The sequence below is a fragment of the Montipora capricornis genome, chromosome 12 (assembly GCF_036669925.1).
Source record: "Montipora capricornis isolate CH-2021 chromosome 12, ASM3666992v2, whole genome shotgun sequence".
Taxonomy (NCBI): domain Eukaryota; kingdom Metazoa; phylum Cnidaria; class Anthozoa; order Scleractinia; family Acroporidae; genus Montipora; species Montipora capricornis.
Genome location: NC_090894.1, coordinates 26716807 through 26735007, shown reverse-complemented (window position 1 = coordinate 26735007; position 18201 = coordinate 26716807). Strand labels below are relative to the sequence as shown.

General features: G+C 39.6%; 1 protein-coding gene across 1 annotated transcript in view; it reads right to left on the bottom strand.

Annotated features, from left to right (window-relative positions):
• The window catches only part of LOC138027257 (cholesterol 24-hydroxylase-like), a 13654-nt gene extending 1929 nt beyond the window's left edge, over positions 1-11725 (bottom strand). Inside the window, exons 1-3 of the mRNA XM_068874811.1 lie at positions 10712-11725; positions 1556-1889; positions 60-132 (exon numbers count right to left, since the gene is read on the bottom strand). Coding sequence (XP_068730912.1) covers positions 60-132; positions 1556-1889; positions 10712-11311 — 1007 coding nt within the window. The 5' untranslated portion in view covers positions 11312-11725. The remainder of the gene's footprint in view (positions 1-59; positions 133-1555; positions 1890-10711) is intronic.
• Positions 11726-18201: the final 6476 nt, after the last annotated feature.

The following is an 18201-nucleotide window of genomic DNA, read 5'->3' as shown; positions in this document are numbered from 1 at the left end:
GCAAAGATAATAATTATTTTATCAGTAATCTTGAAATTTCTGCTACGTTTTTTGCATACCTGTCTTCAATATGAGGGTGCTTGAGAATTTCATAAAGAGTGAAAGACAGTTGATTTGAGGTGGTCTCTTGGCCTGTTAAAGACGAAAAGATGACTTAAGAGAAAACAACATAAAGAACAGGGTAAATGGCTGCTAGCTTGGCTGCTGTAGCCTGCGTGGCAAGCTTTAAAAGGGAAGGGGAGGGAGGGAAAACGGGAGGGCACTTTCCTAGAGTCGCGGGCGCGCTTTCCTTTTCCCATCCCCTTTCTAGCGCCTGCTACGCTGCTGGGTTCGCAATTCCCGATATGAACATTTCTTGTGTTTTGTCCTGTTGGTTCTTAATGCAATCTCACCACAGGCTGATAATTACCGAGAGGTTATATCCTCCCAATTATTAAGTTACAACTATTTATGACCGAGGTTGTAGGTTGAATTCTATGTGTTGTCGGAAAACCTTCCCTAAGGTACTTTGTGTCCATATTTTATGGTCAAAATTGGGCAAAAAAGACAGAGGGAAACCAACCTTACAATCCTTCAAATGTAGCTTACGACGTAAGAACAAGGCAGAACAAACACTCCGATTGACTGGTTTTTGGTAGGGATTTTGAAGTACGGACCATTACCATGGAAATGGTCCTTTTCCGCATTTTTTCACTCTCCTGGGAAATTCAAGTTGCCCCCCCCCCCCCCTTCCCCCGCTCGTTTAGCAAGAGGTTATTACGAGTAAATTAGCTTTCTTTTAAACAAGTTGTTAGTTCAGTGTCTCCGAAAAGCTTACATGAGCTAAAGAGATTGACACTTGAATACAGCTGATTGATAAACTGACTTAACTGATTAGAGCGTAAGTGCTAGGTTTCTACCCCATATGAACCATGTGAGAGTTAGCCCTACTAATGGAAATGGGTCCACACATGTACAGAGAAATTCGAAGGGGGCGTTTATTTTGTTTATCAATTTCTGGCCTCAAAATGACACTATCTTTATTTCTAGATAACCCAAACTGTAACAAAACGGTAAAGAAAATTACTTACTATGTGCTCACATGGATATTTCTATCCAGGAAATGAGAAGCAAACCCATATGACTTTGAAGATCATTAATTTTGTACTATCACGAATGTCACATTCATTAAAAGTACCGTATACGTCTCGTATATCGTACCGAGTACGCAACCTCGTTTTTCTCGAGGGGCGCTTATTCCAAATTTTAAGCCTTAAGAGGGGCGCTTATTTGAAGCTGTGGGATAATTCGAGCATAATGCCATTAACGGTATTTTCAAGAATAAGGCAAGGGTAAACGTTAGATAATGATTAAAAAAACGAGCAGCAGTGTTTTATCGGGGTTTAAAAACACGAGGCGTTGCCTCGTCATCGTCGGAATCCCACCCAGAAAAAAGAAATGATGATTTTGGAAAATCATAATTCATAAAAAATATTTACCCTGTGAGTCAAAGTTTCATTAAGATTCTATTGCACTACAGGAATCACTACACCCGTCATTATGGAAACTACCTAACCTGCTATGAAGAAGGTTAGAAATTCATCAACAAGGTTTTCCAAAGTTAATGTAGGCTCTGCTTCCGCGACACTTAAGATGTGTGCCAGAATATCACTTGGGAAATCATCCCCATTTGACATAGCCTTTTGTCGCTCCTTGATCACCTTTGTGGCATAATTACGAAGGTATTTAGCTGCCTGGGTCACACGTCTCTGAAACGGAAATTGAGTGAAATCCACTCGCCAAAACGGACTTCGAAAACTAACTTGGATTCCTTCAAGAACTTTGGAAATTGCTGACGGGAATAAGCTGTCTGCATCTCTTATAGCATCAACATCAACATTAAAGGCCACCTGGTGAACAGGAAAATGTATCGTTTATAAGCATACACACAGTGTGACTCAGACGTAGTAAATGTGAGGCAGAGAAATAAGTATGACATCAGAGTAAATCATAGATGAAACAATATGGCCAAGACAGAAGACTTTCAGCATATCACCATATCTCCCCATATTGTGTAATGACAGCCCCTTTCAGGGTTCCTGTGGGCATGGACACTTGTCTAAAACATCTTTTTATGGTGCCCAGGGAAAATTGAGGTCACCATGCTGGGGCATAAGCACCACCTCCGGAGATAAAAGGGAGCTTAAGCAGAGATGACGGCGACGAGAATGCCACAAAACAATAGGTTTAATGTGCAAAGACAATAGTTTTGATTTGCACGCCCTACACATGATCAAATGATCAAATTTAAGGTTATGTGGAGAACAAGAGCACCTGACGATAACTTTTTAATTTTCTCTCTAAATATCCACACAGTTCTCACCAATTGTATTCTTGGAATGTGGGATGGACTCACACTTTCCATGCAGAGTGACTTGGAGTAATTGCAAAATTATTACAATAACAGGAAATAATATTTTTAGAGGACGTTGTCATAGCCATCGTCTTCGTCCTTGCTTTAGATCCCTAGTGCTCAGGCACCGACCTTAGTCTTACATGCTTTCACCAGTTTCCGTTCAATCACCAGTGGCAGATTTTGTTGAAACGAGTACAAATGTGATCAACTCTACAGTTGTGCTAGTAAATAGTGCACTGGTCTACCTCTGTCCAGTAGGGTTTATTAATTCAAGGTGGCTCAAACCACTTTCAACAACTTCAAAAGTCTACCTTGTCAGAAGGATTGAGTCACGTAATGGCAATTGTTACAGCACCCTTAATGAAACAAGAAGCACAGATTATTGTGACATAGTAGGTCACGCCATAGAAACAAAAAAGCCATCCTACACTTTCTCTTTAAATGCTTAAACATCTTTAAAATGAACCAGGTGACCCCAACTTCTTATTGCTGGAACGTGATCTCAGCCAAGCTGCCTCAAGCTCTCCAATAACTAAAAGAAATTCTGTAAGGGCGAACTCAACCCCCTTCCAACTCTCTAATTACATACATACTCAGCTGACCACTCCCCCATAAGAGCTTTTCAGGGCCAATGAAACACAGTCAGTGAAACAACAGAACAGGGCCCAGTTGTTAAAAGACCAGATAACTTTATCCGCTGGATAATTCATTATCCAACAGTTTCCATCTCAGCAAAGACTTTTGTATTTCCTAACATAATTGTGAATATACTGACACTCTAAGCATGTTTGAGTAAAGGCGTGCCCAAAAACCCCTCCCAACGTTTAAAATTAATGTAGAGTATTCTGGATAGTGACATATCCACTGGATATTAATTAACAATTATTCACCGAAGGCGAAGTTCTTATCGGTGAATATTCACCGAGACGAAGTCGAGGTGAATATTCACCGATAATCACTGATCCTGAGGCGAATAATTGTTTTAGTATAAATACACAGGTGATTATTTCAAAAAAGAGAAAAAAAAATTCAACTCAAAATCATCTTCACTTACAGTGGCAAAACGACCACTGGCAGCCATTTTGTCCGTCAAGGTGATTATCGGCTGATAATCCGAGATAGCGAGCCAGTGAGAGCGCGCGATTTTGTATAATCACCTGTGTATTTATACTAATTAAAGTTATCCAATCTTTGAACAACTGGAGCCAGAACAACAACAACTGCATGCTAAGAATCCCAATTGGCTGGAAGCAAACTAAGCTACAAGTACAGCCAAGAAGTTGAACCAGGTACTACCGTACCAGGATCAAATTCAACTTATGGTTAGAACCTAGGATCTCCGGATCTCAAGGTGAGCACCCTTACCACTGGCTAAACACACCGTCACTTCCAATTTTGGGGCAAATTAGAGTAGCTACCACCTCTGAAGTCAAGCTGTTAAATTAAAGGAAACAAGGTCATCCATATATCTTAACTAATGTTCGTATCCCCTAGGTGTTTGCCTGGGAAATGTGATGCAAAAGTCACCATCGCATAAAAACAGCTATGCTCTCTGGGGCGATTTTTTTCTTATTGCCGCACCATGGTTTTCAGAACGAAGAACGTGTCATAACAATACAAGCTGTACAAGAGATTCCTAAGCAAGTAAGTGGGAGGGTAATAAATTATCTACCCGGCGTCCTCAACCGATAACGTTGATAATCGATAACACTCGATAACAATCAATAACAGTCGATTAATTTTTTCGAAATTCGATAAAAATCGATAAAAGATTTCGTTGTGAGTAATCGATAATTATCGATTTTATCAATAAATATTGAATTTATCGAAACTGAATTATCATACCATTTTTCAATCTCGTACCCAGAGTCCTCGGGCTTCTTGGCCATGAACGCCCGGAGAGACTCTGGGATAATCGACTTGAACTATATTTTTGATTGGCCGCTTGCGTAACAATGTCAGTCCGACAGGAAGTCGGTAAGTAATTCGGAAGCCCCAGAATTTGGAGGGAGATTCAAAATCTAAAACTAGTTTCAGTGCTGTTTGGTTTTTTTCTACCTCAGAAATATATAAATCACAAAAATAATAAAACGACGAGTTTTGAATTATGTCTTATACCGCACGGGAATTTTCCCACCCTGCTAAAAAGTTATTACTGTTGCTGTTACAAAACATTACATCAGTGTCTTTGAGGAGAAAGCGGTGGAATAAGGTCTTGTCGAAGCCATTCAGAATTACGGAAACATCAAATTGTAGAAGAAGAGGACATTTGTGTCGTTTCCACAAACAATTTGTCGATCGTGTTGCTTGCACGATGACATTCTCATTGCACTCTGAACGATGGGATGTACGCTGAAACACTAAAAATACACTCACCGAAAGCATCAGAGGTTTCCTCTTCAGTCACTTGCTCTTACTGTAAGCCAATGATCATTTCTCCAGTTTCTTTGTGTGTAACGCTAAAATTCTTGTTTCTCGAACACTTTCAACCCGCCAATTCTATTGTTTACGGTTTTCTCTTTTCTGCTTCCGTTTAAACTCAAGCATACGTAATAAGACCGGAACCCACGTTTTCTGGGAAAATGGAGTCGATTATCCCAGAGTCGACCCCAGAGTCTCTCCGGGCGCTCACCCGCTGGCCAAAAAGCCCGAGGACTCTGGGTACGAGATTGACCATTTTTCGAAACGAAAACACCAAAAGATATTAAAGAGCTCGCAGAAACATATATAAATAAAAAGAAAACAGAGAAAATTTAGACGATAGCCTTGAAGCCGAGAAGCCGGAAAAGGAAAAATAATTTAAATTTGTGATCGAACAATAAAATCAAGAAGACAATCATAATGCAGTATCTTTGGTCTCTTGTACAGTGCTTGTCAACAGATCATTTCATAGCCGCCTTTGAAATCTACATTATTTTAAAGGGTCAACGGAAACAGGATATTATTTATTGATTCTCAGTAACGTCGGAGTCTGAGGCAGCGTTTACACGAACGCGGTTTCATTTGTAACCGCATCGATTTCGATGCGGTTATACCTTCTGTTTACACGACACCGATCGAGACTGTTATCGAAACCGTGTCGATTTGAAACCGGTGCCAAAACTGAGTGGAGCGTTTTCAAAACGATGCGGTTTCATCTGTCGTGTAAACAGCGAAAGCGCATCAATTTGAATACGGTTACCATTTTGGCGCGAAATTTGCATTGTTCAATTTAGCACGTAGTGCAGAGCCCGCTTATGACATCACGACGTTTATTTTCTGGCGAAAACGGTTCCGTGAAATGCACCAGTCCCCCCCCCCCCCCCCCCCTCCGGGAAAGGCGGGGACATTAGCGGAACAAAAACCGATCATCGACTCTCAAAACTCTCCCGGTACACGGGGTCTTAGACGAGAATTGCTTCTGCGTTATTTGGAGTTGTAAAGAGACTGGGACCAACTCAGAAGGCAGCCAAAATGGCGGAGAGAAACGTGAGACTTGCAGCTAAATACAGGAATTGCACCGACCAGCGGTCTGGGTAAAAACATTGGTTTGGTGTTGGGGCTCTCAGTCTGGCGGGCTCAAATTTGTAATATCTGTGAATGACTGGGACTAAGGTTGGTGCAATTCCGGTATTTAGCCGCAAATAACGTGAGTGCTTTTCAATCTACTTTATCCTTAGTTCTTGCTTGCCATCCATCTCCTAATTTCGACTCAAAAATGTTACTTGTGAAAGTTTAATTAAAACGTGTGTATCGTTTTTGTGTACATCTTTCTAATTTTGTTTGCTGACCCGATTTTCTTCGCTTGGTTGACCATGCATTCATCCTGTGCGTTCACATTAAAAAAACTGATGATTCTAAATATCCACTTTCATTAAATATTTCAGGCTCTCGCTGAGTTGGGCGAAAGCCGTAAGGCCCTTCCTGTTGGGGGAATTCCCCTATGTGATGCATTGCCAGCCATAAAACAGGCTTTTGACATAAGCGATAAAGATTCCATGTTACTAGTACAACAATACGATACCGAATGGAATGATACCTTGGATACCTTGTCAAAGATAAACAACAGAGCGAGACTTCGGTTGGTGAAAAAGGTATTTGTAATATGCTTGAATTGTGGTGATTCCCAAATGCTTTTATTGAAGATCGAGACTTAATAAAATTATTTGTAAGCTTATTATGAAATATTGATTTTTGTTTCCTTTTTTAATTCAACTATTTATAGAAAGCCAGTGCTTCTGACAGCTTGGAAGAAGGTAGGTTATTGAAGATAGATGAACTTTTTGTCATGATGTATAAAGTTTATATATTTTCTGTCATGTTAAATCTTACCAGTAATTGTCAAAGGAGGTAGATGAAACCATATATTCATTCGTAACTGTGAAGTAATAGACCTAATCGTCTAACTCAATGTTGTACCCAATTCAAACCCTTCGGGAATTAAACGTTTTGTTCCAGGTATTTCCATGTCATTTAAATATGAATGCTACATTATCATGCAAATACAATACACAAAGAATCTTAGTCCCAGGTGATTTGAATTGGGTACAACATTGAGTTAGCCAATTAGGTCTATCTTGACCTTGTGAATTTATTTCCTGTAGGTAAACGTGTACTGCCACCCTGCATAGTTGGTGAAAAATCTGCTGCAATAGGTACGTTTGTACATTTTTGTGACGTTGATAGTTATGTACTTGTTACGAAGCATTTATTATACTACTATTAGTTATACTTTTGAGTGGAATAACCTACTTTGTGAGGCTGAAAGAATCTTTGACTGCAGTGCTTGTCATGTCCTTCATTCCAAACTGCAGGAGACAGAGGGTTCTAATTTTTATAGACCTCTGTCGGCCAAATAAAATATTCTCTTGTTTTAATGCTAGAAAGCCTTTCATGCCTCTCTATGACAAGCAAATTTGAAAAGGATTTTCGTTTCAAAATGAGGGGAGTAGGTCTAATTAACATAAAGACGAAAAAATGTAAAAGTGGTCACCATTTATGAAAGTGGTTTATACAAGTTTGCATGTCATCTCTGGCTTTGTTCTCCTAACTTGAAAGTTAATTTTGTAGGTGCACTGTCCAAGGAAACAAATATGGTTGTGAGAGGAAACATTGCGAGTGGCAACAGTATTTCTGACAATGGTATGTGTAGACATTAAAATTTTGAAGCCTAAATGACTTTACATGGATTGTACTATGGTTTGAAATGTGGCAAGCGGTTTTTGTGTTTTCAATGACTCTTATGTACAGATACATAATATGATGCCTATATATTTTTAAGGTCGTCAAAGAACAATTTGCATACAAGGAAATCAGCTATTACTTGGGCCAGCCACAAAGGTGAAAAACTGCATGCCTTTAATGTTCACAGGTCTAGTATTGAAGTTGATACAGCAGCATACACACATTTGGGTAACTGTAAAATTCTGAGAAAAAGCCTACTGTGCACAAGCCCCAACAAATATAACCCCCTTAACTCAAAATGCAAATAAAACCTCCATTAAAGAGCCCTTCTGTGTATAAGCCCCCAAAGGCCAAAACACCAAATGAATGAATATTATCATTTTCCTAGCCGATTTCAAATTGAAAGTATACCTCCTATAATATTTCCCTTTGTGTATAAGCCCCTTCAAATTGTCATTGAAAAATATAAGCCCTGGGCTTATTTTTGGGATTTGAGAGTGAAATACAACTTTGGGATTGTAATCAAGAAGTTGACTTTGTTTAATGACGCTGATGCATGGATAAGGTTCACTGTAATCACATTATATTCCAAGCTGAAGAAATATGGGGCATCAGTGTTCTTCACTTGTTGAGAAGACTTATGTTGCTGCCAGCTTACAGAGTATAACTCTTACAGAGTATAAGGTATAACTGAGGTCCAGTAACCGAAATGATTCAAATGAGCCTCACTTTGGTTAACCCTATATTTTCTGGCATCTCTACATGATTTCAATACAATTTTTCTTCTTTCTCTATTAAAAAATCATGCATGAGGTTAAAACTATAATTATAATGCATATTGCAGATTCAAAGCAATACTACTGTGGAGGTGTCCTTAAAAGTAGATCCAGAAAAGTTGAGGGAAGAGAGTGCAATTTACAAAAATCTAACACCTGGCTGTTTCCTATATGAGTACCGCAAAGCATTAAATGATGCTGCTTATGAACTTGCTGTAGAAATCCACAGTTAGTACAAAACAAGGGAGAATTACAAGCAGTGCCAAAGAAGAAAATTGATAGCGATGCTTATCTGTACAAGAGAAAAAAGTCCAGGTCAGCTGATTTATCTCTTAACGATCGAGCCACCTCCCGGGCCCTCCAAACTAACCCCATCGTTGCGGTCAAAAAGAATCAGTGAAATAGAAGAAGATTTGAAAGAAATAAAAGTAGAAATGACATTGATTGAAAAATCAAGATTTAAAGCAAGGAATGTTGATAATGACGAAAAAGCAAGGCACTTGACGCAGGCGATGACCCCACTGAGAGAAAGAAAGCGAAAATTGGAGGACGAGTTTACATTGCTGCAGAAGAAAGAAGCAAAATCAATCCTACAAAAGAAAAAGAGAGATGCCAAAGAGCTTATTGAAGACAAGGGTCAACTGCCAACCACTTCACAAATCGCAATTGACAAGTTGCTGGTTGCAAAAAGAAAGAGTGACTTGCAACAGAAAGATGACATCATTGATGTTAATCATACGGTTGAAGAAAAAGGCATGCACTGTTCAACTTCTGTACCCCAAATGGATCAATCAGACTCGTCACGGCAGAAGAACATTGAAAATATTAATTTTTTAGAGATGAAAGCGGTAGGCCAAAGGATGAGACTTTCAAACACTATCTGAGGCAAACAAAGAACAACTTGAGTGTTACTTTTAAGGAGCAAGATGGTCTTTACATATCCCACTTGAATAACATTTCTCTGAGTCAGTTCATTTCTTTTAGGTCTGAACAGTGCCGTAATAATCACAGAAATGACTGTAAGGAATGCCCTTTGTTGATTGAAGTTGCTGTTGCTATTATTCAGTCTGGGGTATGTGACGTTTCCAAACTCTATAGAACACATTATTTCCTCCTCAACCTACCGCTTGTCAAACGCTGTGAGGAGATTCATGCAGCTTCCTGTTGTGATTTTTAGAGTTGGTCAGCGAAGTGGAATGCAAAAGTTGTTTGTTGTTGAAAAACAGGAAAATGTCGATTACAAGAAATTGGTTGGCTTGGTTGAGAAGTTTACGTTGCAGCCAAACCTAGAAACCGGAGGGGGAATGAAAAAAGATACTTTACTTGCTCTTTGTAACTTGACATCAACAGAGAGTGACAGAAAACTAATTAAATTTGCCGTTTGTGAAGCCATTAACTATTCAAACAAAAAAGCTGGAACCAATTTGTGAAATTCAGTGGATCAGTGATAATCAAAGTAGTGAGTAAGATGTGATTGAAGAAACTCGGCCAAAAGAGTTGGAAATGTCAGTTAAAGGCGCAGATAAGAACACCCAACAAGAGGAACAAGGAAGAATGTCTACTCACAAAGCACATGGACCCAGACGAGGGACTGAATAAACAACCCCACGTATTTGCCCCAAACCATGACCATTTATTGCTTATGCTCAGGGAGAATCAGTTAAATTGGTTCTCCTTTGTGGAAGAGTTAAGACTTTTGACGCGGCAGTACAGCAATGAAGTTGTCTTTCAATTTCTTCTTGACTTAAGTGAAAATCTTTCGTCAGTGGACTTAAATGATGATGAAAGTGACCGTGTAGAAATATCTAGACAAGCATATTTGGATAGTGAGAGGGTAGCTGTTGAAAAAGTGGACTGGACTGACTGACTCAGGTAGTGATGATCCTGAAGATTGGGTAACCTTGAATTTGCAGTCTGATAAAGGAAAACAAGTGTTGTTAAAGCAGAGAGAAATAATAAAGAAATTGCTGAAAGAAATATACCTTCACTGGTAGGTGGGGACAAGCGAAGACATTGAAATGAGAATATTTCCCTGGGAGTGGGGACATTGGCTCGTTTTTTGGAGATCTTTTGTCCAATGTCCCCGCCTTTCCCGGGTTGGGGAGGGGGTTTTTACTTTGACTGGTGCATAGACACTTCCAAACCGTATCGGTTTTGACGCGGTTTTGAAGTCATGAAACCGTGTCGATGTGAAACCGCGTTCGTGTAAACGCTGTCTGAGTGTCGATTTTCATCGATTGACCGATAAAGTCGTTTAAAATCAGTTTATCGATAGATATCGATTTAGCGAATGATTTTCCGAAATCAATTTGATTGACCACCCCGGGTAATGTAGATTCTAGTTTACGTTAGCGTTCGCCTAATGCTCTCTGCCTACCTTTCCGATGACATCCATTGTTACTCTGGCAAACTCCTCTGCCATGTTTACCACAGTTTTGCCGTCGGCAATTCCATTTATTTTGTTCAGAAATAAGTCACAGCTGCTGTTGAATGCTGACATCAGGTTCATCAAATAGCGGCGGTGAAATGCTGGGTTTATGAGGGACCTGTGCTTCTTCCACAAGTCGTGATCCAATACGGTTACCAATCCATTTCCTCCCAGTCTTTGACCGAATGGGTAGGAGAGAATGCTATAATCTTTTGGAGATTTTCGTAGATTTAGAGTGACGAGACATTTTTTGGTGAGCTCTGGACCAGCCACAAAAACGATGGGTTGGTGGTATACCCACATTAGAACTATAGGTCCGTAGGTTCTATGAAATTCTAGCATCATTTGGTGAAATATTTTGCCTTTTTCTCCGTTTCTGATAATCAGAGGCAGGTTACCCGAAAAAAAGCTGTCCCTCTTCGGTCCGGGAAGATGCCTGTACTTCCAACGAACGTAGACCAAGTAAACGGAATATGTTGTTAACGAAAAGCCCATGAAAAGTGCAAGTGCAATTGCGATCAAGAAAATCGCCAATGCTACAGAAGTCATGTTGACACGCGATGACAAGATGGCGGAGAGAGAGAGAGAGAATGGAAAGGAAAGGAAAGAATCGGACTGGTGAGTTGGGATAGTGGACTGGTCAGATCATGAAGCGTTGACCTTTGAACTTTTTCCCCTACAAAATGGCTAGGAACTATGAAAAGCTTGCTTCCTCTAGTGAAGTAAGGCCTAACATATGAAGTCAAATGACTTGCAAGAAGGGTGCAAGGCGAGGCAATTTCAGGGGTTGCCACTGGAGAAAAATGAGTTTAAAACATGAAACCAAGTAATCACCGTTGGCCTCGGTTTAGAGTGCAAATTCAATTTTTTCCGTTTTCGAGCCTTAACCTCCAACCCACTGAGGTTTGCATGTCTATTCCGGGGGTGGAGGCAAGAGGTGAAGGTTGAGGGTAGGGGATGAGCAGTGCTGGAAATAATTTGTCTTTATTCAGAGGACATATGTCCTTTCAAATCTTCCTTTTGGTCGGACATTTGACAAATTGGACGGGACATAATTTATTGACTGACAACACTTTGAAGAAGAGAACTCAAGATGTGCTGGTGCCAAGTTCGATCATCGTGACCGATCCTAAGGAGAAATTGGCCGGACATGTTCAAACTTTGGTCGGACAATGTCCGACGACCAACTGCTATTTCCAGCACTGGATGAGGGGTACTATGGCTGAAACAACCCAAACCTTTACAAAAATGCTAGGTTTGCGTTAGGTTTGGTTGTTTGGGTTGTTAGATACGGCACCTTTCAACGCTTACCCATAATGAAATGATATATGAAAAGAATCAGTGACATTGAACTGCAGCAAGAAGAGTATGAAGGAAAGAAAGGTAATCCCTCGTATTGGTATACCTTCCCATTTTTACCGATGTTGACAGCTGAGCGAATTCCCACGCAATGATTGGTAAAATGGGGACATATGATTGGCTATCATTTAACCCTCGTGGGAATACCGGGTCTCGCTGGGGATCTAAAAATAACTTAAAGAGGGATTACGATAGGAATACGGCCAATATGAGGAATGACCTCTCTTGACTGCGGATATGAAATCAACTTGTGAATCTATGATCCTCGCAAGCTTCACTTGATTTCATATCCGTAGTTCACTATATGATTCATTTCATATATCATTTCATTCTTTTATTCATTCATCACAGGAATCACGTATCCCCTCGTTGCCTAGAAATAGCCCTTACTTGTTTTGCGTGGTTGGCTTATAAAACGAGGTATATTCATAATAATTATAGCCCGCTATTACTTGGTGTAAAAGCAAACTTGTTTTGCGTGGTTGGCTTACAGAACGAGCAATATAAATAATAATTGTACGGCGCGCTATTACTTGGTGTAAAAGCAAACTTGTTTTGCGTGCTTGGCTTATCGGACGAGGTATATTCATAATAATTATAGCGCGCTTTTACTTGGTGTAAGAGCGAACTTCTTTTATATGCTTGGCTTATAGAACGAGGAATATTCATAATAACTGTTCCGTCCTTTTATTTAGTGTAAAAGCGAACTTGTTTTGTGTGGTTGGCTTATAGAACGAGAGATATTCATAGTAATCATTGCGTGCTTTTACTTGGTGTAAAAGCGAACTTGTTTTGTGTGGTTGGCTTATAGAACGAGGAATATTCCTAATAATTATTGCGGGCTTTTACTTGGTATAAAAGCGAACTTCTTTTGTATGCTTGCGTTATAGAACGAGGAATATTCATAATCACTTTTCCGTCCTTTTACTTGGTGTAAAAGCGAACTTGTTTTGTGTGGTTGGCTTATAGAACGAGGAATATTCATAATAATTATTGCGGGCTTTTACTTTACTTCAACCTTAAGCTCGAAAATTCAGGACACAACATGATATTATAATTCACAAAGGCAGAAAATATCACAGAATCCTTTTCCAGCGAAACATTTTATTGAAACAAACAACATAAGATGCTCTAAAACGCCATTCGCGTTGCAATGACTTTCCATTGCTGGTTAACGAGAATAACAAACTCACGAGGCAGAATGTATATTTATATTTAATTAAGTTAGCACAACAGAAAAACGCTAACCTCATTTTGACACGAAAATGCTTTACTATTGCCATAAAACCTATCCAGTTAAGCTCGCCGGCATATTGAATTCATAAAGGCCACCTTTTCCAGCGAACAATTTTTTTAAAACAAAAAACATATTTGCTCTTAGAGGCGAAAACCTCTTCCTATTTCATTGGTTGGGGGGTCATTAAGACCATGTAAGGGGTCATACCAGCAGAGGCCCTTTGGCTCACAGGTTCTCACACGTTCGTACGACGAAACAGATCTGTCCTTGCGTAATATGTAGCTCTAACAGTGCACGATATTGTTTTGGTCAGTATTGTCTATCATTGTAGTTAAGTGCCATGGCAGAAGCCTTGGGTAAATAGCCTGAGAAGACATGTGGTTACTAGCAAAGAACTGAACCTAGAAAGATTGAAGAAAATAAATGGGAAGTGAGAAACATTGGCTTCTGGGCTGACATGTCGATAAACTTCTGTTCACCACAAGTTTACACGTGCCCTCTGAGCATCTGACATATACCCCTTCGTAAAACAGAAGCATTGGACCGAAAATACTATTAACGTTAACAAATGCAAATTCAGCAAGGTACAGATTTTGTCAGCTTGCCTTATGCAAAAACAAATATTGATGTAAAAGTAAATAAATATTGATACACAGTTTTAAGAAAGAGCAGAAGGAACTTTCCAGGACGGTCGCTCGAGAATAACATATGTACAACATGAAAACAACATTAATTTTTAACCGTCAATATAGAATATAAACAGTTACGATCAGCGACAAACATTTTGGGAGATTTTTGCTACGTTCAATTTTGTTATTGTACGTTTTAGCTGCAGAAATAAATCGCAAATCGGAAGTGACATCGCCGGAATTCAGCCGGCGCTGTGATTAAGTTACTGCGGCATGTTTACTTGCCAAACAGTGAAGGTGGCCTTTATGAATTCATCATGTCTTATAATATGCGAGCTTAACTGGATAGTTTTTATGGCAATAGTAGAGCATTTTCGTTCAAAGTGAGGTTAGCGTTTTTCTGTTGTGCTAACGTAATTAAATAGAAATATACATTCTGCCTCGTGAGTTTGTTATTCTCGTTAACCAGCCATGGAAAGTCATTGCAACGCGTTGTTTAGAGTGTCGCACCGGTATCGCAAGGTCACAGGTTCAAACCCCGTTGTAGTCCTGAATTTTTCAGGCTTTACTTCTCTACGCAGTTGCTAACATTTCGTTGATAAATGCTTGACTCTATGCTTAAAAGCCTTAGGTTGTATTGATGTGAGAGTCTTAGTTCTTGCGCAAGAATGTTTATATTCTTGTTATTCGACATCCCGTAAAGTGTGTTCAAATGAAGTAATTAACATTGTTACATCTTCTAGTTCGAAAAGCAGGGCATTAACACTGCAAGTGGAGCTACAATAGTAAGCCGAGCACATACTAAGGGTAGGGTATGGGGAGTACAAGGGACCATGTACAACTTTGACAAAGGTCAGCTCATATAGATATTTGTTCCAAGGCTAGCAAACGACTCTATGCCGTGAGAGTTCTTAAGCGTAGTGGTGTACGTACAACTTCAAGATCTACGATCTGTTTTCTGTTATTTTATTAGACCTTTATTAGAATACGCTTGCCCTAACTGTTTGGCACTCTTCGTTGACATGTAAGTTGAAAAAAAAGACCAGTTAAAAGCCATCCAGCGTCGGGCGCTTCGTATTGTGCACTGCAGTTGTCGTACAAAGAAGCGCTTAAAGTCCTGAACCTGACTACACACTGGGAAAGACGTGAACACCAGTGCGTGAAATTATACAAGAATGTAGCCCATCCTGATAGTAAACTGTGTAGCCTTTTGCCAAGACCTACGACTAAAAAGTATTTCCTTAAAAATCCTAGAAGACTTCCACTTTTAAATGTAGAACTAAAAGAAGCCAAACAAGCTTCATACCAAGCTCGATAAAGAAATGGGACTGAACTGAATTGCAATCAAGATTGACGTACTTTTATATATATATGTACGTAGTTAAATTTTTGTCATCTCACATTTTTGTAATTGTAACATTGAGTTTTTCAATTCCCTTTGGAATTGCAATTCGAATGATTTAATTAAATGATTATTACTATTATTATTATGTAGAATTGAGCACAGGGTTTTTCCCTGGGGTGAAATATCCAGTCAAGTCTCATCCCGAGATCTCAGACTTCCAGCACTTTTCTGAGGATATGTGCCGATCCGAGGAGTGCCGACTTTTGCTTCGTTCTTGTTCGGTCCTTAATTCCTAGTTGCTCCAAGTGGACTGCCAGCTTCTTTGACACTGAACCCAATGCACCTACTACCACTGGCACCACTTCTGTCCTTGATTTCCAGATCCTTTTAATCTCTCGTGCCAGGTCATGGTACTTTTCATACTTTTCAGTTTCTTTTTGCCGTACGTTGCAGTATCTCCGGAAACAGCTATGTCCACAATGATTGTTTCCTTTGCCTTCTTTTTCTGAATTACAATGTCTGGCCTCCTGTGATGGATTTCACGGTCTGTTTGGATCGTAAAGTCTCACAACAGTTTTACTTCCTCATTCTCTTCTATGCTTTTGGGGGAATGCTCATAACATTTGTCACTGCACTCCTCCCAATGTATGACCCGCCCAACAACATCATGTCTCTTTTTATATTCTGTCTGCGCAAGCTTATTATTATTATTATTATTATTATTATTATTATTATTGTTGTTGTTATTATTATTGTTGTTGTTATTATTATCATTAACTTTTTTTAAAAGGAAATTAAAATCAATGATAATGAAATCATTGAAGTTTTTGCAATATGCAAACGATACTAAGGCAGTCCTATCAGATCGAAATTCTGCGAAACACTGAATGAATTTAAGAGCCTCAGCGGGTTGGAGGTGAATGGATGGAAGAAGAAGCAACTGGTCTGTAAACGGAAACGATAGGGAGTTTTAGCAAAGACGACGGCTACAGCAACAAAAGCGTTAGTCCAAAATATAACTTAGCGCTATCGCAAGTATTTCGCGATTAATCCGTTTTGTTTACATTGTACAATACAGGCGAACTATCCTGTAAATGGATGGGTACGAACAGTTTTAAAGTCAAAACTGAAAATGACTTTTTCATTGTTATATGCTCACGTTGTCGTCAGAACCTAAAATTTGGTGATTTCACGTTGTTGTTTTGTGGAGTACGGCAAAGAAATGCACGGAAATTCGTGTTGCACGTGCAGCACGAGCATTTTTCCTTTTTCAACCAATAATATTCTTGTTTTGTGGCGTTGCCGTAGCCGTACCCGTCGTCTTTGCTAAAACTCCCTGATGATGCGGAAGCCAACGGGGATTATAATGATAATTGCTTGCTCCATCATCATCATCATCATCATTTCTCTTTGCGCCAGTAGGCGCATAAGGCCGTATTGCTCGCTCCAACAGCCATGCAAATCATAGATTGGGTTTGCTTTGTTTCACATTCCTGTCTCGTTTTTCTCGCACCACAGATTTTTGTCTGTCCTTACTATATGTACTACCCACAAAACGTACCACCTATTGTAAGCAATTTTATTTATTTCTATAAAATCCACAAATAGGTTTAGATAGCCGGCAGCGCAGGCGTATTTTGGGCGCGCGAGTGCACATTCTCGTATTAGGCCACCATCTTAGATTTGGTAACTGTTGAAGATTGGGGCGAGGAAATATTTGCCGAGGGAGTAGGCGTTAAGTGGAAAAATGGGCAACCCGCCACTGCACCAACCCTCTACCGGTCAAGCAGCATCTAATCTCAATCCAAGATGGCGGCATCGAAAACCTGATTTATCTAGCGTTCCGTTCCAAAATAACGCCTGCACTGCAGGCTAAGGTGTAGACACACACGCTACCCGCAAAAGACGACCTACAAGCTTGGACAAAAAGGGTTGAGAATATTCAAAGAAAACAGGGGGTTCTGTACGCAGTGCGCCCTCAGCCACCCCCCTCCCCTATAACCAATGTCGATAAGCCCAGGTTCGTCAAGCAACATTGATCAGGGTGGGGGGAGGGGGCAAAAAGAGAGTGATCGTAGCCCGGGGACGCTGAATACCAACACTAAAAAGCATAAATTACATTACGTTAAAATGGCAGGAAATAACAACTTCAGATGACAAAATTTAAGTTTGGAACAAAATAACACTGGATTATGATACAAATTTACACATATTTCCCTTTACTCTAATCTTTAAGCTAACCTTGGTGAAATCGGGGCAAACATGGAATAATTTTGGTGAAAAAAACGTTTTTTGCTCTATCAGAGGTAAGGAGTCCAAGTTGATCCGGTCCGACTTTTATACCTGCCCCTAATAAGTGTACTTGTTAGTTCTGTGGCCATAAGGGCAATTGGAAGAAAATTAAAGGTGCGTGATGTTATTCCGTCTAATCTCTCAGACATGTTCACGCCTACAAATCAAATACACAGCTATTACACTTGATGAGCTGTTGGTAACTATTCTATTAATTATTCCAGAAAAAAAAACAACCTAGGTACTCGTTTTCTAGGATTGGATCAAAACTCTGGAACAGCATCCCAGAAAATCTCAAAAATCTTCCGAAAAGCAATTTTAAAAACCAGGGCCCGGTTGTTCAAAAGCCGATTAACGCTAATCCTGGATTAAAAATTACTCAAGGAGTTGATTTCTCTACTCACAAATGCTGTTCAATGCTGATATTCGGCGAAACTTTACATTACAAGAAGTCAATGTTGAAAAACAAAAATAGGCACAAGAAACTTTTACCAAAAAGTTGAAACATGAAACAAAAATTAAGGCTAATCCTAAATTAAGTTAATCGGCTCTCGGACAACCGGGCCCAGATAACTAG